At 49.6% G+C, this 24,824-nt stretch overlaps 1 protein-coding gene across 4 annotated transcripts in view; it reads left to right on the top strand.

Moving 5' to 3' along the window:
* The window catches only part of RGS3 (regulator of G protein signaling 3), a gene marked incomplete at its 5' end in the record, with an annotated part of 118,197 nt that overhangs the window by 15,697 nt on the left and 77,676 nt on the right, over positions 1-24,824 (top strand). For 2 of the 4 annotated variants that reach the window (XM_080940287.1, XM_080940288.1), the window contains 7 exons: positions 7,169-7,219; positions 10,063-10,121; positions 11,072-11,178; positions 12,128-12,196; positions 19,915-19,975; positions 20,331-20,421; positions 20,919-20,974. In XM_080940287.1, coding sequence (XP_080796413.1) covers positions 7,169-7,219; positions 10,063-10,121; positions 11,072-11,178; positions 12,128-12,196; positions 19,915-19,975; positions 20,331-20,421; positions 20,919-20,974 — 494 coding nt within the window. Of the gene's footprint in view, positions 1-7,168; positions 7,220-10,062; positions 10,122-11,071; positions 11,179-12,127; positions 12,197-19,914; positions 19,976-20,330; positions 20,422-20,918; positions 20,975-23,372; positions 23,504-24,824 lie in introns of those variants that run through there. The other 2 variants (XM_080940285.1, XM_080940289.1) reach the window with 1 other exon arrangement.

Here is a 24,824-nt window from a genome sequence, read left to right as displayed (position 1 = left end):
CTCTTCTTTCTCCTCTTCTTCCTCCTCTTCTTCCTCCTCTTCCTCCTCTTTCTTCTCTTCTTCTTCCTCCTTTTCTTCCTCTTCCTCCTCCTCTTCCTTTCTCTTCCTTCTCTTCTTCATCTTCTTCCTCCTCTTCCTCCTCCTCTTCCTCTTTCTCTTCCTTCTCTTCTTCATCTTCTTCCTCCTCTTCCTGCTCCTCTTCCTCCAATTCTTGCTCCTTCTCCTCCTCTTCCTCTTTCTTTTCCTCCTTTTCTCCCTCCTCCTTTTCTTCTTCCTCCTCTTCCTCCTTTGCTTCCTCTTCTTCCTCCTCCTTTTCTTCCTTTTCCTCTTCTCTCATCCTTCTCCTTTTCTTCTTCAACACGAGTGCTGAGGACCTAAACTCAGGTCCTCATGTTTGTGTGAGAAGCACTTTACCCACTGATCCACATCTCCAGCTTCAAATGACAGCTCTGAGGCAAGCAGCTGGTTTCGGGGGAATTGTAGCGGATGACTGCTGCTTACAGGAACCTCAGAGATGTGTCCCTGTCATACCTCAGAGTGCTTGGCATGGGCTCTCTAGAGGACATGGCCAGCAGTGAGGTGCAGCCAGCATCTTGCTATTTTCTGAGTCAGTCTCTCAGAACTGTATCCTGAGAGATCTGACTTTCTGTGATCCTCTGTTGAGTAACGCCCATAGGACAGAACTTCTTTGGCCGCTTTGCTTGCAGTGTACAGTGAACCAGCACGCCTCAGTCCCAGGCTTAGCAGAATTGGGGTTTGTTGCCCTCTTCAAACTGTTCAGTCTTAAGCTTTCAGCATCAACCCTGACCTATAGGGTCCTGTCTGTTCTTGCTTTGGCTCTAGGCCCTGGGTTCCTGGTACATCCTTACAGACTCGTTGAACAACCATTACCAGGATCCTTTGCAGATAGAAAAGATGTCCAATTATAGTTCCATGGTAACTGTCCTTTCCAGGTTCCCCCTGCCTATCCCTGCCTACCCTGGGGCAATGACTTCAGGCTCTTGAGCTCAACACTCCAAGGCGCTTGGCACTCTCTCAGGCCACACTCTGAGTGTGAGGGAGAAGTAGAACTATTGCAAAGGTCAAAAATGAAGGTGAGGGCTGGAGAGGTGGCTCAGTGGTTAGAGCACTGACTGCTCTTCCAGGGGTCCTGAGTTCAATTCCCAACAACCACATGGTGGCTCACAACCACCTGTAATGCTCTCTTCTGGTGTGTCTGAAGACAGTGTGTCAGTGTACTAACCTGTAAAATAAATAAATATAAAAAATAATGTTGAAAGCTGATTTCAATGAGTGGAAGCCTGAGAACTCAGAGGAAAGAAAAAAAATGAAGGTGGGGTGAGATTTTGCTCATTTTTTTTTTCTCAGATCAGGCGAAGACTCAACATTCACTCATCTTTTCTCCTACCCCCCAGGGTTCATTTCTTTTTTTCTTTTCTTTTTTTTTTTTTTTAAAGATTTATTAGCTATAGCTGTCCTCAGACAGACCAGAAGAGGACACTGGATCTCATTACAGATGGTTGTGAGCCACCATGTGGTTGCTGGGATTTGAACTTAGGACCTCTGGAAGAGCAGTCAGGGATCTTAACCACTGAGCCATCTCTCTATCCTGGGTTTATTTCTTTAAACTAAATGCCTTTGGAAACCTGCCATCTCTCTGGAGTCTCTTTGCTTTCTTCATTTTAAATCAATGCCATGCATTATTGTTGTCTTTGTTGTTTTGTATGATGTGTGCATGTGAGTCTGGATCCGCGGGTGTCTTGGCATGGGTGTGGTCACCAGAAGACCACTTGTGGGAGCTGGTCTCTCCTGCCATGGGCTTTGGGAATCAGACTTGAGTTGTTAGGCCTACACAGCAAGTGTCTTTGCCTGATGATTCACAGACTTCTCTAGTCTTCTTGTTGTTGTTTTGTTTTTGAGACAGGGTTTCCCTGTGTCGCTCTATCTGTCCTGGAACTCACTGTGTAGACCAGGCTGGCCTTGAACTCAGAAAGAGCCACCTGCCTCTGCCCGCAGAGGGCTGGGATTAACAGCATGCACTATGCTTGTTCCCTTCTCTTGGCTTCTGGAGTAAAGTTGCATCTCACCATCCTGTTGATGATGGACCGGTACCTCTGAGGGACTGTGAGTTCCGGAAGGTGTGCTGAGTTGGGCAGGGGTTTGGTCCTGGCTCTGGGGTACCCTGGATAGTCTGAGTCCAAGTCACTGTCTATGCCAGGTACAACTAGATACCAATGAGGAGCTTGGGTGACATGGCTTCAGGGTCCCTGAAGGACATTGGATGGAGGAGACTGATGGGGAGACAGTGGGGACTGGTATGACCCATTCTTGATCTGTTCCTCATCTGTGAGCTAAGGGGACCTAACCTGGGACCTAGGGCTTGGCTATCACATGGGAGAGGACCCTCAGGCTCTCTTGGAGTAGACCTCCTTGGCAGATCTTGTAGACTTATCAGAACTCTGGGCTAGTCTTTGACATAGATAGTGGTTCTCAACCTGTGGGTCATGACCCCTTTGAAAAACCTCTACCTCCAAAAATATTTACCGTATGATTTAATAGCAGTAGTAAAACTAGTTACGAGGCAGCAATGAAAATTCTATGGGAATTCTATGCTCAGGGGTCACCGCACCTTGAGGAACCGTATTAAAGGGTCACAGCATCCAGAAGGTTGAGAACCACTGGCCTGGGACATCCTCTACTTCAACTCCAGCTTTGGCCTGGCCAGTCTAATCTCCCAGGCTGGGAGCCTGCTACAGACAGAAAACTGTGTGTTCAGATCTACCCTGTCTTACACCTGTTTGCCCAATGTATGGGGATATGTCTCTACTTCTAGGAAGGAACTGTGTTTGTTGCCGCATGGTGTAGCAGTTCCAAGGGCTTTGCAAATTGGAACAAGTCTGGGCCAGATCTGACTTTGCACCGGTGCTAGTTTCAGAAACAAACAAGTAACTTTTCATGCTAAACCAAAATGTCACCGGGTTAGTGAGATCTGACCCATGTCTGTTTCAAAGCTTCTGTTCCCAGCCCACCATGGAACAGGCATGGGACCTGCATCAGATTTATAGGCATGATGGAACCTGACAGTAGCAATTTCAGGGACCTGGAGATAACCATCCTGTGGGTTCCCATGCAGCCTTTCATCTCAGTACCTCATCACTGTCCAGCTTCATCTGATCACAGCCTGGACTGCAGGAACCCCATCATTAGCCCGCCTCCCAGCCACAGACATTGTGGTCCTGGGAGAGAAGTGGGCAGTTGGGTCTGGAACTAAAACGAGCCTCCTGGATTTTGAGGTTTTAAATCTGGTCAGAAGAACAGTAAGTATTCTGATGGGCGGGAGGCTGGAGTCTGAATGGCTTACGGAGTCTACCAGTGAGAGGATCAAGGCATTCCAGACTTCTGAGGAATTTCAAATTGCAGGCCTCCCTTCTTCTCCGAAGGTTTCCTGTTTCTCTTCTAGCCAGAACCAAAGCCCAAGCCTTAAGAACCGGCCCAGTTTTAGAGGGTACACACAGAGACAATCAGGACAGTGACAGGTGTCTCACTGTGCCCAAGGAACTCTGGGCATCAGGTCTAGAGAAGACAGTCCACAGCTGGTAGACCCAGTCAGGTCAATAAAAGTTACCAGCAGGGCTGGAGAGATGGCTCAGTGCTTAAGAGCACTGGTTGCTCTTCCAGAGGTCCTGAGTTCAAATCCTAGCAGCCACATTGTGGCTCACAACCATTTGTAATGAGAGATGATGCCCTCTTCTGGTGTGTCTAAAGACAGCTACAGTGTATAATAAAAAATTTTTTTAAAAAGTTACCAGGAACTTATTTAGATGGAGCACCAAATAGTTATTCAAACGAGGAGGTACTCTGATTGTGGGAGGTGAACTTCCCTCGCTGGTAGATATCGGGGTAGAGGATTGTTAGGCAGGGATCATATGTGGAACAGGTGGCTGGCACACTCTTCTGGCCTCTCAGCTTTTGTTCCTGGGTGCAGGGAGTCCCGTGGCTGCCTGAGGTTTCAGGGAGATTGCTGAACTCAAAAGAGTTTTTGATATGACTGGGAAGTGATGGGCATGGCTGTCTGTAGGGATGACTGTGTATGTATGTGTGTGTGTGTGTGTATATGTGAGTATATGTGTGTGTATGTGTGTATATGTATGTGTGTATGTGTATATGTGTGTGACTGTGTGCATGTGTATGTATGTATGTTTGTGAATGTGTGTATGTGAGTGTATGTGTATGAATGTGTGTATGTGTGTCAATGTGTGTGTATATGTGTATGTGTGTGTATGTGTGTATGAGTGTGTATGTGTGTGTGTTTGTGTGTGAATGTGTGTATGTGTGTGTATGTATGTATGTGAATGTGTTTATGTGTGTATGTGTGTGTATGTGTGTATGAGTGTGTATTTGTGTGTGTATGTGTGTATGTGTGCTGTGTGTGCTGTGTGTGTGTATGTGTGTATATGTGTGTATGTGTGTGTTTGTGTGTATGAGTATCACAAGTGTTAGAGCAAATGTGCCCATGCACATGTATAGAGATTAGAAGACAACCGTGGATTGAAGCACGGATGCCTACTGAGCTGGCCTGTTTTATGTTGTCTTGGCACAAGCTGTAGTCATCTGAGAGGAGGAAACTTCAGTTGAGAAAATGCCTTCGTAATGCTTCGGGCAAACTTGAAAGGTATTTCCAACTTGGTAATTGATGGGGAAGGGGCCAGGTCATTGTAGGTGAGGTCACCCGTGGGCTGGTGGTCCTGGGCTCTATAAGAAAGCAGGCCAACCAAGCCATGAGGAGGAAGCAAGGCAGTCAGCAGCACCCTTCTGTATGTAATGCCTCCCAGTTCCTGCCCTGACTTCCATCAGTGATGGACTAAGTGGAAATTCAAATAAACCCTTTCTTCCTCAAATTGCTTTTGGCCATGGCGTTTCGCCACAGCAATGGTAACTGTGGCTAAGACACTTGTCTTCCAATGCATATACCGAGAGTTAGCTGGCCCTCGGGTTCTGGGGATTCTGTCTCCATCTCCTGGTTTTCACAGAGCACGGGAATTACCAATACACAAACTGCATCAGGCTTTATGTGGGTTCTCAGGGCCTGAACTCAAGTTCTCACACTGGCACATAAGTGCTCTGCCCAGTGAGCCATTTCTCCATCTTAAACCGAAGCCTCACTTTATTTTTCTTTTATTTAAATAGAAATAAAATAACCTAGAAACAAAGAACCACTCCACTCAGGTCCATGTTCTTCACCTGCTTCCCAGCACAGGACAATCATTGTCTTTCCTTTACCCTCTTAATTTATCTGTCTGTCCGTCCATCTATCTACCTACCTACCTATCTATCTATCTATCTACCTACTTACCTACCTACCTACCTACCTACCTACCTACCTACCTATCTATCTATCTATCTATCTATCTATCTATCTATTTATCTATCTATCTACCTACCTACCTACCTACCTACCTACCTATCTATCTATCTATCTATCTACCTACCTACCTACCTACCTACCTACCTATCTATCTATCTATATATCTATCTATCTATCTATCTACCATCTATATTCTATCACCTGTCTAGCATCTGTCTGTCTGTATGTCTATATATCTATCATCTGTATAGTATCTATCTGTCTATCAATCTATAATCTATCATCTATCTGCCTAGCATCTGTCTATTATCTTCTATCTATCTGTCTGTCTGTCCATCCGTCCACCTGCCCACCTGCCCACCCACCCATTCGTCCGTCCGTCCATCCATCCTTCCATCCATTCACCCACCCACCCACCCACCCATCTATCTATCTATCTATCTATCTATCTATCTATCTATCTATCTATCTATCTATCTATTTATCTATCTATCTTGTGGTGTAGGGAGTTGAATCCAGGACCTTGCATGTATGCTAGGCAAGCACTGAAGCACTGATCTACATCCTGGGTCTTTTCTTGTTGACAGGATCTTGCCATGTAGACATGGTTATCCTTGAACTGGAGATCCTCCTACCTTCACCTCCTGAGTGATTTTTTTTAGTTGTGAAAGTGTTATTGCTCAGGCTGGAGAGATGGCTCAGCGGTTAAGAGCACTGACTGCTCTTCCAGAGGTTCTGAGTTTAAGTCCCAGCAATCACATGGTGGCTCCCAATCTGATGCCCTCTTCTGGTGTCTGAAGACAGCAATATTGTACTCATATACATAAAATAAATAAGTATATTTTTTAAAAAAAGAAAGTGTTATTGCTCATGGATGCATTCATATTGTTAAAACAACAAGAGTTGAAAAACAATATAAATTGGAATTAATTCTTAACTCTTTCCATCCATTTACCGTTCTCTCCCTCCAGGAAATTCTGGTTTTAACTTGGTGTGTGTGTATGTGTGTGTGTGTGTGTGTGTGTGTGTTTAACATGTATGTATGCACACACACCAGATGTCCTTTTTAAAAAAACGTGTTGGGTGCTGGAGCTATGATGATTCAATGGATAAGAGCACTTGCTGTTCTTTCAGGGGACCTGGGTTCAGTTCCTAGCACCCACATGGTGTCTCACAACCATCCAGAGTTCCAGTTCTGGGGGATCAGATGCCCTTTCCTGACCTTCAGTGCCACAGGCATGTACAAGAAGCACAGTTGTATATTCAGACAAAACAGGTACACACAGAAAGTAATCTAAAACACAAACAGCTTGTCCTCACGCCAGGCCATATAGAAGCAGCCCACACTATCCCCCATTGTAGCTGTAGCTGGTTTTATAGGCCGTGCCGCAGGAATTTCCATGTTTCCTGTTTTTCCGCAGCTCCCATGCATACGTGGTTAGTTTGTCTCTGATAGGTATCTGGCTGAACGCCGCTCGCGTGTCAATTCCCGTGGATATTACCGAGAATGGCGATTAGCCTTCCTTGTGGCACAGTATGACAGTGTCTTGTACCCCTACTCCTTTGCCAGTATGGACACTGTCCACTGTTTATCTGGGCTGCCTCATGCAGGGGTGAGCTCCCCATTACCAGGATGGACCGCTGCAGATGGTACTTCTGATGGGGAGAGGAGGCAGAACTAGGTGGCTTTGGAGGTCTCTTCCAATCAGAGATTCTGCCCATCTTCGGATGGTGTCCCGTGAACAGGAGAGGTCCCTATCACTTGGCAGTTGCTCAAAGGGGGTTCTTGCATTGTTCCCATAGGTCAGCTGAAGCTGTCCATCGATGCCCAGGATCGCGTTCTGCTGCTACACAGTGAGTATGTGTAGGCTAAGTGCAGGCTCACCAAGGGAGGAGAGGATGGTCAGCTGTGGGCTGGGAGCTGGCCAGGCATGATGTCACAATGGCATTGTGCCATTTGTCCACTAGCAAAGTGGGTGCTTACTTGGGCCACTCTCTGTAGACCCAGTCTCTGCCATCCTCACTCTGAAACAACTGGAGTTTTGTCTACCAGGCCTCTCAGCAGGCCGAAGCTACCACTAGACACCACTAGACATCTCAAAGTTACCCTTGGGCCAGGCACAGCAGGGGCCGAGGAAAAGCCTTCCTGGCTTCCCTGCTGGTTCCCCCGCCCCCCTTCGTTATTTTGTTTATTCACACAGTGATGGGCAGTACAGTGTCATGGTTAAAGTCATAGCTTTTGGAGCCAGGCCGCTAGAATCCGAGTCGAGGTTCTGACGCTTTGCTTACTAAGTAACCCTGAGCCAGCTCAGTTCTTTCCTCGAATGGTGCTAGTAATAGCGAGCATCTCGTGGGTTGTTTCAAGGATCAACTAACTGAGCTGTGTTGGCAAAGTGCCTGGCACATGTCTAGTGAGAGAACATGGGAAGCTGTAAACTGCAAAGTTAGTGGCTAAGCATTGCTGCTATGCGAGGAGCTGTGGGCACCAAGGAGAAGTACTTCCCCTGTCTAAGTGGGGTTTCCAGGGAGGACTTGACTTGCCCACTTAATCCCTTTGTCCTTCCACCCACCATGAGTATCGCCAAGCTTTGGTTGTGGACCCCATGTCTGGACTCTTCAGCTTGGCTTGGAAAGCCCCACCTGTCCCTATAGGCTCCCAAGCTCTTGCTATGCAAGATAATGTCCATTCCCATTTCGTTCACAATGGGCAGGGACTAACCAGGGCATCCCTGAGCCTCAGGAAGGAAGGCTGGTTTTGATCCCTGTCTCCCCGACCCCCAGTCATCCCTCGTCCTTAACCCTCCTCCAGGGCTGTCCCTGTTTTGGGTCCTCATCATGGCCTGACCATAGTGTGTCGCCCTGAGGTTTGATCTCTCCACCAGGACAGGAGAGGTGTGAGGGTGTGGTCAGGGCTACTTTACTGCCATCGATAATCAGGAAGACCTAGGAGGTCACCAGGCCAAGTTCCTGCCCAGGAAAGCCACACCCTGGAGGTGACAAGTACATTCTCAGGGAATGGTAGCTAGGATACAGGCAGTGAACAACAGGCGCCCGGGTCCTTTGCTACTGGCCTTAAGGGGCCCAATGTGAAGTTCCCAAGGACCAAAAGAGGGGTGTTCCGTTTCTGCCAGGGTCTCTCTCCAGCTGTGCAAACAGTTTTTGCAAAATGCATCTTGGCCCCTGCCACACCATTTGTCCTGTGTGGTTTGCTTTGGCTGTCCCCCAGCCTCGGCTCTTCATCCCTTCCAGCCTGGCTTCCCAGGCCTCATTCCTCAGACTGCTAGGGCTCGATGTGAGCCAAGCCCCAGGGTCCAACCAGACAAAACACAAAAGAAAACAAGAAATCGGGGTTCCGTAAGGCCTATTACCCAACTGCTGTGGACATCAGGCAAGAGAGCCATTCTTACCTTTTCAGTAAGCACTAAGCCCATTCCTGTCTGTCTGTCCATCTTTATTGTTGTTGTTGTGGCCGTTGTTATTTTCTATTTTGTTGGTAGTGTCTGGTATAAAATCAGGGGCCCTCACATCTGCTAGGCAAACACTTCACTAAGTAAGCCACACCCCAGCCCTCGTACATATAGCAAACATTTTGCAGAACATCGGCCACATAAGTCTTCTGAGCACGTTAGAGTTGTTCTTTTATTCTAAAAGTACAAGTGTCATGTGAGTGAGTATCACAAGCTCTTGGAGAAGTGGAACACTCAGTTTGATCAAGCCCGAGTTACTTGCTCTAACATGGTTAGTGAACGGTGCAGTTTGCTTCACAAATGGTCTATATATTGGGTGCTGTTCTGTCAACTTGACACAAGCTGGAGTTATCACAGAGAAAGGAGGAGATACCTCCATGAGATCCAGCTATAAGGCATTTTCTCAACTAATGATCAAGGGGGGGGAGGGCCCAGGCCATTGTGGAGCCATCCCTGGGCTGGTAGACCTGGGTTCTATAAGAAAGCAGGCTGAGCAAGCCAGGGGAAGCAAGCCAGTAAGTAACATCCCTCCATGGCCTCTGCATCAGCTCCTGCTTCCTGACCTGCTTGAGTTCCAGTCCTGACTTCCTCTGGTGATGAACAGCGATATGGAGGTGTAAGCTGAATAAACCCTTTCCTCCCCAACTTGCTTCTTGGTCATGATGTTTGTGCAAGAATAGAAACCCTGACTAAGACAGTCAGCCTGCTCCCGAAATCTGAGCTTGTGACCATTCTGTGACATGACCCACTGTATAGCACAGTGCCCCGTGTACTTTGGGTTCCCATTCCTGAAGATTGTCTTGGAAGGTAGAGAGATTACTGGACGGGCAGTCGAGAGACATAGGTTCTAATGGAGCTGCCATCTCCCTTGCTCCGTGACTCTGCACATACTTCCTATACATTGGCTTCAGTTAGTAAAGCTTAGACTGGTTGCGTCGTAAGTTCCCATCCAGCTATAAAGTTTGGGGATGGAATGCACTCCGTTCTATACCATGGCGAGGGTGCTGCCAGAACGCGGTGGAGAATGGTAATACACTGTGCAGAGAGGGGGTGCCAGCCATTAGTTAGCTTGTCAACTCAAAGACCGGGGTCAGGGTCAGAATCCTACTGCCCACAGATACGCCTTGTATTTAATACAAAATAGAAAGGGTCTTTCCATTAGCGAGCACACGCCTGTGCCATGTGCGTTCACTTCCAATCACCCATCCTAACCTTTCTGTTCTCTTCTAGTTATAGAAGGTAAAGGCCTGATAAGCAAGGAACCTGGCATCTGTGATCCCTATGTGAAGGTATGTGATGGGATTAACTAAAGGCAGGTGTGGGGTACTGAGGCCAACTCTCAAGATCCAAGGATACCTGTGGGGTTAGGAGTCTGCTATTGTGACCACTGTCTCATTCTCTGGTCTCTGGGCATATCCGAGGCCTCGTGCTGGTCTAGACTCTTGTTTTCTGGTTGACTTGTTCCCTAAGGCTTTGGTCAAGAGCTACACTCTTAAGGATGATCTCAGCGAGCCACACAGTGGCCCAGAAACGCGAGCTTCCTAGTGGACACAGCGTCTTGGGGTTTCCCTACCAAACTCGAGGCAGAACAGTCAGGCGTGGGCAGGAGAGTGGGGGGGGGGTTTCTGGGTTAGACCCTGGCAGTGGATCCAGAGGACCACGGGGGGGGGGGGGGGAGGTAAAGACACAGGAAGCCAAAGGCCAGGGACATCCCAGAATTCAGCAGCCAAGATGCCAGGTGCAGGCCTGACACTCTCTTCCCCTTACGTCCAGAAGCTCTTCCTGCCAAGAGCTGGAGAATGGCTTCATAGGAACAGGCTGGATGCCCAGGCTTGGGAGGGAGAGCATTGTATGAAAACATGGCCTTGGGGCCTCTTGAGGTGGGGACAGGGTAGAACGCCCAAGAGCTCCTGGGGATTTAGAGGGAAGCATTTGGCTTTGGGGAAACCTCCCTGGTCTAGAGTAGAGAGGATAAGGTTGCACCTTCTCTCTGGCAGACCTATCTATGGCTGTTCTCTAACCACCACCACAGTGACTCCCCGTCCTGGTGCCCATTCCACAGGCCACAGCTCCTTGTTGGTGATAGGGAATCTGCCCTGCAGTCTTTGGAGGCTGAAAGAACCCTGGTGGGGGGGGGAGCAGGGGTACTTTTAGTTTGGAGCCTCACAGAGCTAGCTGTGGGGCTGGGGTGACTGAGTGTCTCTGTGATCACCCAACGCATTTCCTTTCTCTGCTCAAGGTTTCTTTCATCCCGGAAGACAGCCAGCTCTGCAGCCAGCTCTGCAGCCAGACGACGCAGATCATTCCAGACTGCAGAGACCCAGCTTTCCACGAGCACTTCTTCTTGTAAGAGTCGGGAATGGCTCGGCCCTTGAGAGGAGAGGCAGGGAGGGTTTGTCTGGAAAGATCTCTGCCAGACCTAGACACAGATCTAAGCAGAAAAAACAGTGACTTCTGAAGGATGCCTTTGTTTTCTTCTCCCCCGGTGTCCTTGCATCCTTGGCTGGGGCCCAGCAGCAGGGCCTGCCGTAATAACATGTCACTTGGCTGTCTTTCCTAACTACAGTAACTAGTTTAGGGCTGGCAGCACCCCTCCCCCCCCCCCAAAAAAAAAGAGTAGCCAGTTTCCCACTGCCTCCAGCCAAGTTCTCACCTTCAACAGAAGGAATTTTCCAAGCCGAAGGGCGGTATTACCTGTTCATCCCACGTTTTATTTAAACTCATTAACCTCCCTGAGACCCAACTTCCTCATTTGTAGAAAGGAGTTAATAATAGCTCCTTCCTGGGGAGCTAGGGACTCTTAAGTGGGACGCGGGGCAGCGCCCATCAGAGGGGGAAGCTGCCGCTGCTATTCTTACATTATTTCTGTCCCTCATCTCTGGACACTCTGGGACCAATGGGAAGGGCATGGACGTCCACTCGTTTCCTGTTAGTGAGAATGAATCATAATATTTTGGGTTTTCTCCTCGCTTCGCAAGGCAATTTTGGACAATGTGGGTGAACAGAAGGAAGAGAATAGAAAATCCTCTTCGCCCTCCCACTCACATAGATAGGAGTTGTTGAGGATCTCGTCAGATCTCTCTTTCTCTGTGTGTGTGTTTACAACACAGGACCGTTTTATAATGATGTAAACTCCTTTTGTTCCTAACAATGTAGTATAAATGCTGTTATGCACGTGAGGACTCATCTCCCACACGGTGGCACTATATTTAGCAAGTTGTATAGATTCCGGCTTAGCTGTTGTCGTCACGAGCTGGGCCCTCCTAACGCTCTGGTGGTCTGCTTTACTTCCTAGTCCTGTCCCAGAGGAGGGTGATCAGAATCGTCTTCTGGTGACAGTGTGGAACGGGGCCAGTGAGACCAGGTGAGGAGACCTGCGATGCTGGGCTGAGAACCTTCTCTGGATTAGGGGTGCCAGCATTCTTGAGGGACTTCCTTCACGCCTTCAGGCTAAATGGGTTGCCGAGGCTGGTACCCTGAGGACGGAATGATGAAAGACAAGCCAAGACATTGTCAGTGAACATTTGCGAGCTCTTGGTTATCAACATGGCAGGGTTTAACCCAGGGATGGCAACTGGCACACACCGAGACTCTGCTCTTAAGACGCCCACTGTGTAGGAAGGGATACTAGGCACCGTCTGGAGATAAAGTCCAGGAGCAGCACGCACATCACCCAGTTCCATAGGATGCTGTGCACTGTCCCCACTGGGCCTGCTTTGCTTTGAGTCACTACTGTCCTTAGTATCCAGCATATGCATGTCTAAGGAGCACTCACCTCTCAAATACACCGGGATGACTGGAAGAGTACGTGGGGAAGGTGACTCAGAGCTTCGTGGGAAACTCTCTCTGAACTGGGCAGAGAGTAAGAAAGAGTAAGATAAAGAGAAGCAGAAGGAACATTCTGGGCCAGGCATGGCATAAGTAAGCAGGAAGCAGTGAGGAAGCAGATGGTTGTGGTGGCCTCAGGCTGCCGTGAGGAGACCTGGTTTTAGTGTGCAGGGATTGTGTGTGTGTGTGAGTGTGTGTGTGTGAGTGTGTATGTGAGTGTGTGTATGTGAGTGTGTGTGAGTGTGTGACAGTATGTATGTGTGTGTGTCAGTATGTATGTGTGTGAGTGTGTGTGTGTGTGTGTGAGTATGTGTGAGTGTATGAGAGAGTGTGTGTGAGTGTGTAAGAGTATGTGTGTGTGAGTGTGTGTGAGTGTGTGTGTGAGTGTGTGAGAGTATGTGTGTGTGTGAGTGTGTTTGTGTGTGAGTGTGTGTGTGTGTGTGTGTGTGTGTGTGAGATGCTGATCTTGCAGGCAGTGGGGGAACAAAGGAAGCAGCTGTGGTGTAAAGAATGAGAGGCAGATATTATAGATGGGGAGGAGTCAGTAGACAAGCAGCATAATGATTGGCTGCTAAGGAAGCAGGTGAGTGCATCTGCCGCTAAGCCCAGTGGGGCAGGAGCAGCGTGGGGCTCATTTGGCAGAGGTGATGTAAGAATCGTGGAGACCTGGAGGCCAGTAGCACTGGTTCAGCACCTGGAACAGAACTGAGTGTATTTAAAAGGGCCCCGTGTGAATGAACATCAGCTCCGCTCTCCAGCCTAGACCTGGAAAATGTTTTGGGGGTTGAATGTTTTTTTTGTGTATGCACCATGTTGGAGACTGAACCCAGAGCCTCGTATAGATCAGGCAAATGTCCTACCATTGAACTACATCCAACCCCTGACTTCTTTCTGGAAACATACGTCCCGTTAGCTCACATGCTTTTTTAGGGGCCCCGTTTAACCTTTGGTTTTGATGGCATCTTCTTTTCGGCGGGGAACAATGCTCATGGGACTCCTTGCCTCACCCACCCAGTCATCCATCCATTCAGCTGCTGCTGCCTGGCAACCAGCGTTCTAGGTGCTGAGCACTCATGCAGGTCTCTGGAACAGCATAGGGAGGAGAAGGGGGCATCACGCTGATACTGGGTACCTCGCTTGCTGGGTTTTGAGTAGCTCGTGCTGAGCTTCCAGAAGAGGTAACAGAGGCTCGGGAAGACAGGACCTTGCTCAGGGTCACCCAGTAAAGCTGGGAAGAAAAGCCAGGCAGTCGGATCAATATTCTGTCCTTATCATTGTATTGCTTCCTGGCCCAAAAGGACAGAGTGGGGGTAGGGGGGGGGTTGTGAAATGAGGCAGGGTCTGAGGACTCACCGGTGTTTTGGGAAGGTCAAGTGCAATGTAGGCCTTCAAGAGAGCTAAGATGGAGTCAGCACAGGCTCAGCCAGGTAGAGCCATAAGTTCTCTAGAGAAAGGGTTTCCTCCAGTGCCACTGGTCCTGGGTTCCGGCTGGATGTCAGAGTATCCCAGGGCACCTGTATGGACCACAGGGTCCCCAGGCAACCCAGGCATCAGATAGCTAAACCCACATCTCCATGGGTAGGACCTGGAGGTCTGCATCTAAACAAGGCCCCCGTGGTGAGCTGATGAAGGCAGTTTGGTGTTTGGGATGCTGCTTGGCCACTGGGACATACCTGAAGAAGGGTACCAACAAGACGGTGACTGACACCTGCTGTAGGTCTGCGGTTTGAGAAAGTCTTTGGTGGGATATGGTGGAAGAGAATTGATAGGAATGGTACGGTCAGAGGAGGATCAGATATACCTGTTGCTGGTGGCGGCACCAGAGACTGTGAAGGGAAGGTGAGATGCTGGTATTGAGAGCGGTGTCTGCTGGTGAAACCCAGACCGAATGAATGAGAGAGACCGCCCAGTGCACTGAGTGGCAGGCCCTGTATTTTAAGGGTCAATAAACGGCTTCATAAGCCCTAAAAGAGGCCCAGAGGAATGTCAGAGAAGCGGAGGGGCACCCAGCCGGCTCTCGGTGGAGGTGAGGGCTAGAGCTGACCCTTCCATGGGAAGCCAGAGAGGCAGGTCACAGTTTTGGAAGAGAAAGGGAGGCTGGGGAAAGTGAGTCAGCCTCCGGGGAGGCCTCCCGATCGGGGCGCTGTCGCCACCAGTTGCCTATTTTGGGAAAGTGAGATTCTTTATTAAATAAAACACAGCCAGACTCATGGTCAGAGTCCCAGCCCTAAGCTCAAGAGGGCCCAGGCAGGCTCAGGCAGGCCCGGCTGTGGAGCAGATGGCCCCACCCAGGCTGTCAGCACCGTGTTCCTGGCATTCTCAGCAGACTCCCCTTCATCAATGTTCTGAAAGAGGGGGCCTCCAGCCCCAGGGCAGACAGGCAGCTCTAGGAAACTAGGGCTCTGCTGAGCACTCCCAAATCAAGTTGTGTTTCTCTGAAGGACAGTCGTTCAACTTCTCGATGGGAGCGGCTGTCACTGAAGGTGGGAGACAATCGTGCACCGAACCGTTCTCTGAGACGAGTGTTTCCTATACACTATCTCACTGAATGTGGTTCTCCAGGGGGAAGGATTACGACTCTTACCCTCAAATGGCATAACACCTGGAGGTTACATATCAGCAGGTCCTTGACAAGCGTTTATTCTACGTGAACATTAAGCCCATGGCATGCCTTATCCAGTTTACTCCCCACTCACCTCTTTCATGGCCAAGGAAACCGGCACAGAAAGGTTATGTAACTAGTTCAAAGTAGCACAGCTGGAAGGTGGGGGGAAAATCAGCTGCAAATCCAGGCAGGCAGATGAGTTTGTAGTCACAGCCCCGTGCTCCGACCTACCTCTTGTAGATGTCAAATGACTCCACAACCATTCTCCTTCCCTGTCTGTGGCTTGCGCCTCTAACCTTGAGATATTTCTTCAATGCGTGAAGTGTAGCTTCATACAGCACCTAGTCAAATGTGCAGTGGTCACGTTCTGAGACCTGTAGGCAGGAAGAGGGAGAGGAGAGGTCCTCCCAGTGGTGGCTGCAGATCCGAGTTTCAATCCCCAGCACCACTGGTAAAAGCCGAGGGAGGCATCACATAAGCCTAGTACTGTGGGGGTCAGAGACGATGATGGGGTCTTCTAGCCATCTGCCAAGCTCTCGCTTCAGTGAGAGACCTTGTCCTGGCAGAATCCATGGAGAGTCGGGTGCATGGTGTTATACGCCTGTGTACCACCCCACCCATCACAGACATACTGAATCCTAGAAGGGGAGCTATGGTTTCTGCTTGTGTTGGCCTCTCGGCTGGAGCTGAGGAGAGCCAGTGAACCTCTGAAGGAGAGCCCCTCTCCCTGCCTGTGAGACTATGGACCAGCCCTTTCCCAGCTCTGTGCCTCAGTTTCCTTATCTGTAAAATTCAGCCATCACTGGGGCTTTTTATTTCAATTTCAAACTTCTGTTAGTATTAAACAATGACAGCTATTTTCATAAAGTGGCTCAATAAGCAGAAAAGCAAAAATCCCAAACCTCAAACTATAGACCTTTTCAAAGATAATCAAAGGTAGGAGGCAGATGTGCATAGCCAGATATGAATAGCCAGATGTGCATAGCCAGAAGTGAACAGCCAGATGTGCATAACCAGATGTGAACAGCCAGATGTGCATAGCCCCAGTCCATTCTTTACCAATACGTAGCCTTCTTTCTCTCAGGCTTACCCACTTCCCCTCCTCCAGCATATCGCTTTCTTATGTCATCAGTAATGTGTGTGCGTGAGTGTGTGTGTGTGTGTGTGTGTGTGTGTGAGAGTGTGTGAGTGAGTGTGTGTGTATGTACATAAGTGTGTGTGTATGTGAGAGTGTGTATATGTGTGTGTGTGTACAGATGTATGACAACTTCTAAAGAAACAGGACCACGAAGACATAATCACACGCAGAATAATAGCAATCTGTGTAACTCCTTGGTGCTGTGAACATGGCGCTAAGCTGTTCGGAAGTCCTGCTGAGTGACAAGGAGAAGCTGAACCGAAGCTTCTAATGTCGTTCACCGCACCTTCTGAACTTGTAGCCAGAGAACAACCCTGGACAGGGATGTAACCGTGCCTCCAAAAGACAGACTTTGACTCAGTGTGCAATACCATTGGAAGGAAAGGAATAGATTTAAGAAAAGCTTTATATATAACTATATATGAAGCACACACACACACACACACACACACACACACACACACATAAATAACAAGCACAATCTCATCCAATAGCAGTGGCTGCAGGTCGTTTGTCCTGTGTCCATCAGCACCTTCAGTGCTCCAGGGGCAGCCTGTCCTTTAACCCTTCTATGAGCAGGATCTTTGTCAAGGGTAGTGTGTCTTAAAATCAGAAAGCTTGTGATCAGTGATGGGTCATGTGCGTAGCACAAAGCAAAAAGTGAATTGAAAAAACATGTAGTCCGTTTAAGGTATCAAACTAGAAAAAAAGCTTGAACCATAAAACCCTGCAAAACAGAATAGTCTGAGGATCTTGAATGAGCGAATTAATGTGCTCTCCCCCAAAATGTAGTAAGTCTTGTCTCGCAGTAAGCTGAGCAGTTCTGACATGTGCCCCATAAAGTTGCCTCTGAGCCTTGAACTGGCTGTTCCCTCTCTCTGAGATGTTCTTCCTCTTCTCTCTGGTTCTGCTCGTGAGGCGTCCTGTAAGCTCCCAGGCCCCAACTACCTCTTGTGCCTTTAGTTTGTTGCCCCCACTGTTCATCTGTCAATCTCTCTCCGTCTTGTGCCAGGCCCTGTATTGCTGTCTTGAACTGCTCTTTAAATTCCTGCCTATCTGTCATGTTTCCTTAACACTGGGGCTCTTTGCCCAGCGCCTGCCAACCACGGGCATGATGGATTCCCCCATTTGTCAAGCCTTCGCTGAGTGCGGAGGCCTGGATCTGAAACCTTGGCACTGAGCAGGAACCAAGGCATGGTTCCAGAGCCTCTTCACAGAGGGAAATTGCCATCCTCTCCCGAGAGGGCCCAAGTTGGTAAGCTGGCTGGCTGGTACCTTGCCGTAAGCTCTGGCTGCTTATATAAGCATTGCTTCCTCCAAAGGGTTTTCAAAGCAGCCTTTAGAAGTAGCTAATTGAAGAACACTCAGAGAGAGGTCCCTGCTTGTGGACGGTAATTGTGACATTTTACTCTTGCCTGAAACGATCTCGAAATCACTGGAGGCCCCTTAGCAGGATTCGGAGCTCAAGGGAGGCTATTAACCATTTAGCATTCTCTAAGCACTAGGGAATAAAAATTCCACTTAGAGCGGAGCAGGGAAGGGAATGTTTATTACAACGAAAGCCCAAGCCTGGAGACAGGGAAATCTACAGCGGCAGCCAGAACGGGGTGCAGCGTATACTTCCCCTCACTACCAGCCAAGACTCTCCCAAATGCGCTGACGGGAAAAACAAACTTGCTCGGAGCACACTGGTAGAGCCCCAAAGGCTGCCCTGGAATGGCATCTATCTGGGTGCGCTGCTGTGGTAGTCTAGCCTGCTAGTACCACTCTGGCCCCTTTCCAAAAGGGAAGAGTGTTCCAAACGGTGGGTTTGGGAGGTGAAGGGGTATTTGATTAGGGTGACAGCATTAGGCATTACCCTCCCTGAGCGAGTCATTAATGAGGGCTTGCATGGCAGTGACGGGGAGGAGGGGGTAACCACAGTAGCCAATGATGCCATGACAGCTGGGGCTGCGGTTCAGAACATGGATTGGCAGGCAGGTGGCCAGCGTTGGGGACCAGTCCCAGTGCCCTGTGTCCCCACTTGGCGTGGGTGCCTGGGAGAAGCTAGTTTTGTTGTGCTTACAACTATCTGCTGTCAGGCTGCCAGTGTTTCGGGAGAATCCAAACAATACATATTTATGGAGGTTTCTCGACTTCAGCTTGACCATGGGTGGGTACATGTAGAACCCCCGGAGAGCTTTCTCTGGGCTCCCGTGTCCAGACACTACCTTGGACAAACCGGGTATGGATCTAGGTGTGAACTCTACAGCTCAAAATCTCAAGGCAGGTTTTGTAGGCAGCCCTTCCATGCTGCCGAGAGTTGCCTCCTGGGCCCGACCCTCTGAAGATCAGCTTCCTGGGAGGCGCATCCGCAGGGAGTTTTACTAACTCCCTCTGCCAAGCGGGGCAGGCCAGATCCTCTCCGTGGGTCCTTCAGATAGTGAGAATTAGGCTGCCAGTGTTATGCTCCAGTCTAAATATGTACGGTGTTTCTAGATAGTGATTAAATCAGTCTACACAGGAATCTGCACTGGGAGCTGTAAGAAGAGAGGAAGGCAAGAAAAACAAAACAGAATCAAAACTTACAAAAGGCTCAAGTATCCAGGTCACTTAGGATGCGGTACAAGAGAGGTCCTTAAAAATACGTCTATGTAGTATCCCCTGCCCCCACTGCAAAAGCAGTAACTAACTGCTCCCCTAAGAAGATTGGAAAACAAAAATTGCTAACAATCCCACCTACAAGACACAGTCATTGTTTATCTTTTGCGGCTCTGTTTCCCATGAAATTGCAGCTTGGCACACACCCTTTTCTCTGACAATAGCAAGCGTTGGCATTTCGTTCACATTAATTTACGACATCCCTATTAAAATCTGTTCATCGGTTTGTGGTGGTTGGACACGCTCTAGGCACTTTTGAATTCCTACTACCCAAGAGGCCCAGCCCAAACTTTACCCCTCTCCCAAGTCTGGCAACGTCTGAGACCTGACCTTGGTTCATGCCTGCCTGTCCCATTGACAGTCAGGTCAGGTGGTCACTGTGACTTTCGTATGTCAGGTACATTTGGAACTTGGTCTTCAGTCATCTGAGAACAGCTAAGGTCCTGCTTGGCTATGAAGCAAGGCTAAGTGCGTGGAGGTCCCATAACTTCCCTCTTACTGCATGTGCCCAGTGGAGTTGATGGCTAAGAATCTCCGATAGGGACAACCCTGTCCACCTAGCCAGCACTAGAAGGGTTAAAAGCCTCAAGGTAGCCTAAGCTCTGGGACAGCAGAGGATGCAGTATCTGCCCTGACCTAGGACACTCAAGTTTCCTCAGACCTGACTAGTAAATACTAAAGATACTGTGACCTTGGGAAGACGACTAACCAAGCTTGGCGCTTTCCTCTAGAGACTGGGTAGAAGTCTGCCCACCTTGCACGGTGGGAAACACAGAGGAACCCGAAGTGGGAGGAAGTTCACAGGCAGACTGTGGGACATTTGACTTCCTTGGACAGACAGTGGGAAGCTCACTCTCTCTTCTCCCCCTAGGCAGCACGCGCTCATTGGCTGCATGAGCTTCGGGGTGAGGTCTCTCTTGACTCCGGACAAGGTGAGTTGGTAGGAAGCTTCTGGAGCGTTAGCCCTGGCTGGTACTGTCATGTTGATCCTAGAGATGCTTGGGTTGAGCTGTTCTCTGGGCCCTTGGGTCCCACTGAGGCAGATGTTGGTAGTCTAGATTATAGGCTGTTGTTGTCACTGGCCTGGCTAAAGGTTTGGGTTCCCTGTCAGAGGGTAGTTTGGCAGCCCCTAGGCTCCCTAGGAAGTGCTGAGTCTGGCAGATATCATGAGGAACAATGGCCAAGTGCAGGGTTTGTTTGTTTGTTTGTGTTTGTTTTTGAAGGGTTAGTGGTGCCTGTGTCCTCTGCCTCTCTGGACTGATCTGATCCTTCCTTCTCCCACAACAGGAGGTCAGTGGCTGGTACTATCTGCTAGGAGAAGATCTGGGTCGGACCAAGCACCTCAAGGTGGCTAGGCGGCGGCTCCAGCCCCTGAGAGGTGTGTACAAGCCCCTTGAAGCTCCCTGACCCTGACCGAGTGTGGCATTGGCCTCTGCCTCCCTGGCATTTTTTGCCAGTGCCTATATGATTGCAGGCTGTCACCACCATATGATAGACTTAGAGAGTTAGTGCCATCTGGCTTCATGCAGATCAGTCCCCTGCCTTACTCACAAAGTTCCAGGACTTCACAAGAGTCTCTTTCCCAGGCTTTATGTCTCAGACGCAGTCCCTCCCATCCCCCGTGACACCTTGCTGATCCTTGGAACCCCATCACTATAGGCTTACTTCTAGAGCTTGCCATGGGCCTGTGACTCGGGGCTTGGATTTCATGTCCCCCGGGGTCCTGCTCTTACTCTCACAACCCTGGCTCCTGAGCCTCTGCTTGCTCCGAGCCTTAGCATCTTCCTATCCTGGGAGCCAGGAGTTGTCTGGACAGTCTCACCCACGGCCCTCATGCCCGCTGGAGCCTTCTGACTCAGCTCTGTCACCTTCCAGACATGCTGCTGAGAATGCCGGGAGAGGGGGACCCTGAGAATGGAGAGAAACTCCAGGTAGGTGGAGACACTCCTGGCTGGGGCTGGTGGAACCTGAGCATGGCGGAGGGTCTCTGGTCGGTCCCCTCTTGGTTCAGGAAGTGACTGTGAAGGGGAACAGCATGGGATTTGAAACACAGCAAGTCCTGCATCGTGAAGGGAGGAGGGGTTCTTAACTCTCCTAAGATGTGGCATTGGAAATCACCCTGTACATAGGACTTGGTCATTCGTGACATTTGCAGGGGCGGGAGAGAGCCAGGAAATGTAAGTGACTGGATCTTTCTGATTTTTCTTTTCTTTCTTTTTCTTCTGTTTTTCTTCCTTCCTTTCTTCCTTTCTTCCTTCCTTCCTTCCTTCCTTCCTTCCTTGCCCCCTCCCTCTTTTCTTTCTTTCTTTTCCTCTAGAAATAGAATCTTCCCTTCCCTCGGTTTTTCAGCCCCCAAAACCTCTGTGTCTCTTAGAACCATGGCCAAGTCATCTTTGCAGGCTAAGCCTGCTGGGGCTGGGAAGCAGCCATAACTCTGAACTTGAAAGTGATGGATTTCTGGAGTCCTACTGGCTGTTAATCTAGAGAGGAACATCATATGAGGATTTGGGTGAACTGTCCAAAGTTCATTCGATCCCTTTGGAGAGCCTGTCATGGTGACTCATGGTTTTCTTTAATAGAAGCAGGAAAATCAAACTCTCAACGATCAATTGGCCCCTGGGGTGATATTGTGATCTAACTCTCATCACCTCCTGTGAGGTGGCTGTCACCACCCCACTTTACAGATAAGGGGAAGTATAGATCCAAGGGTGTTATGTCACTGTGGCCACACAGCCAGCAGGAGGTTGGCAGAGCCGCTTTATCTCTTCTGTATACCGTGGCCACACTGTCTTTAGAGTATGTCCTCACCAAGGAGACATGTGATGTTAGAGTTAACATGCTCCTAGCCTCTTGTGTGAAATTAGCCTCTTGGGTGCTGTTGTACACCCATTCATCCAACCAATCCCTTGTACACTATGGGGTGGGTTATATACCTGTGAGGACCCTAGCCTGGTGCCAGGTTCTGGGACAGAGCCCTGGTTCACTCCTCTTTGGAGTTCAGAATATCACTACCCATCACAGTATCTGCTTGCTGCCTGCAGCTTCTGAGCCCCTGGCTATAGCAAGCAGGACTGAGACAGAACCACAACTTCTAGTTCATGTTAGGTAATGTCACTGTGTCCCGTACAAATATCCAGCCCTCGTAGTGCCAGGGTAACCTGCCAGATGTGTTTACTATAGTTTCACTAGGAGTTTAGAAGCTTCCTCTAGCTTCAGGGGAGGGAGTGACCACGGAGCCACCCTAGGAATATGTGGGAATGACTTGGACATCCGCATTGCAGGTCTCCAGGTGACCCGTGAAAGACCTGCCTTGTGCTAGATCCTGTCTACTGTCCCATGTCCCCAGGGACACTGTTCTGAATTGGATTTGGGGGTTTTGTGCACCTGATGATGTCCTCAGTCCTCAGCATTGACAGTGACTGGCAGAGGTGTGGGGAAAGAAGGGGGTCACTTATTCAAGTCCTCCATTTGAAAGATCTAGAGATGTAGGTCACCTGCCCATGGTCACTCAGACATCAGACCAAAGAACAGCCTCTGTTCGAACTACATGAGTGAGCAGGTGGGCTTTTCCAGGGGGCTCCTAGGAGGGCAGAGGGGGCTGGGTTTATGCTGTGCGACTCACAAGACCTGATCCTGGGACTGCAAGGTATTGAGCTCGGGGCCTGGGTTCTAACCTGGGTTTGACTGTAACCTGTCTAGGCCACCACTTCTTTGTTGTTACGATGTGGAGGCAGCTGGCCTCACGGCTGGGGACTCACTTGCACGTTTGACCACATGGTCTGCGTCCCATCAGTTCTACACAGCCCATGCTTTTGTGAATTCAGAAGCTGACTTTTAAGTAGCTTCCGAGTGCCTGCCAGTCTTCAGGTGTTTTGTATTCCCTGACTTAAGATGGGTCGTTTATGGTATGCTGTCCACAGCAGTCCAGCTTGTCCTCACTGGGTTAGTCTAATGGATTTGCTCCTGGGGACCCTGGGACTGGCAAGGAGGCGTGCTGTTACAGAACACGGTGTGTTTTCTGCTTGAGTTTCCCTCCAAGCAGGCAGCAAGGGCTGTTTGTGAGAACGTCGCTCTCACAGAGCGACCCAGGGCAGAGAATGCAGCCAGAACAAAGGCGCCCTCTCCCCGCCAGGCCCGAGGAATACTAACCAGTTGATAGGAATTTTAATATAAAACTCTCCCTCTTCCTTGTCTTTCTGAGGTTTCAGGAAGCCTTCGGGCTTATCTGCAGAGGCACACAGCACAGACAGGGCTTGGGGAGGTGAGAGGTGATTTCCTGCCATTCTTCTGAGGGGCGGGCTTCCCAGGGCGGTCATGCCAGGCTGACGGGGCGCAGTGTGGGCTCCCGCTACTGGGGGGAAGAGCTGGGTTTTCATGGGGAGGCAGCCGAGGCAGGATCCGCAGCCATGAACCGATTCAATGGGCTCTGCAAAGTGTGCTCAGAACGCCGCTACAGGCAGGTGGGTGCTTGTTCCCCTGGGGGTACTGTGTGATATTGGGATGGGGGATCCATATAGAATTTCTCTCCACAAGGCCGTCCATGCCTCCCCCTGTTCCCTGCAGGCACATTAGTGACTGGGGTTGGACTCATGACCCAGCCTGCTACCTACTCTCTCAGGTTACATGCAGCTGAGGCCAGTTCTGAGTATTGTCCGACCACTGACTGGGATCCTTGATGAAGCGATTTAGCTGTTGTTGTTTGTTTTTGCTTTTATTTTTTTCACCTAGAAGGAGGTGATTGTAAAAAAAAAAAAGTCATCTCAGATCTGAGATTGCTGGTGGTGGTTTGGGCTGGGGACCTAAGTGACCCTGGAAGCTGCAAGACTTTCTGTGTCTGGTGGGCAGCATTATCCATCATGCCCCTCGTGTGTATTGGTGTGTGATTCTGTGTGAGACATGATGTCTGTGTACATGTGTCTCTTTCCCTCTTGGCTGCCACAGCGCCTTGAAGTAACTCTGTATTGCTGTGGCCCCGGAGGCCAGCTTCACGGCGTGCGTCTCTTAGCTCCTGGGCTGGGAGGCAGGGAAGAGTCGGGAGTGGTGGTTATGTTCATCCAAAGACGCTTCTAGAATGAAGCATTTCTTTCTTATAAAATAGGAATGGGGGTCAGGGTAGGAATAAAGGTAAAATAGATCCAGATTTGTGTAGTGTCCAAGTTGGAGAAACAACACAAATTGCCCTGACTGTAGAAATACAGAGAAGGCGTTCATTAGAATCTGGAGCCTAACTCGTTAGTATGTTGGTCACAGGGAGAGGCCCAGGGGGCCCTGGCACTTTGTCTGCATCACTCGGGACCCAGATGTTCCTTCTGACACTGGCCCGCTCTCAGGTCCTGCCCTGCTGGCCTCAACCTATGTTCCCTACTTTCCTGAAGTTAGACAGAGCAGTGGCAAGAACATTCAGGTGTTAATGCTCATAACGCAGGGCGAACACTAGACAGAAGGTAATGAAATCCCAGGTGTCCTTGGGCCAAGGAGTCAGAGCACGGGGATGTGCTGGTGGCCAGGGTGGAACCTGTTGCACACATGGTCTGGACTCAGGGTAAGATGGCTCCTGCGTTGACACTGGGGCAGAATCGAGCTCACCAGATTTTCAATGGGACCAGAGCTCTAATCCACCACGACCCCCTTGAACTGACTCCCCCTTGTCCCTAAAACAGGAACAGTGAAATAGAGGCAAGCCTGTGGGAGTAAAAGGTGATCCTGTGAAGTGCTTGGCTTGTGTCTGCTGCCCACCTCCAGGGAGTGGACAATAAATGCCGGCAGTTAGGGACAGGAGCC

The sequence above is a fragment of the Micromys minutus genome, assembly GCF_963924665.1.
Source record: "Micromys minutus genome assembly, chromosome: 28".
Lineage (NCBI taxonomy): Eukaryota > Metazoa > Chordata > Mammalia > Rodentia > Muridae > Micromys > Micromys minutus.
This window is presented reverse-complemented; position numbering and strand designations above follow the sequence as displayed.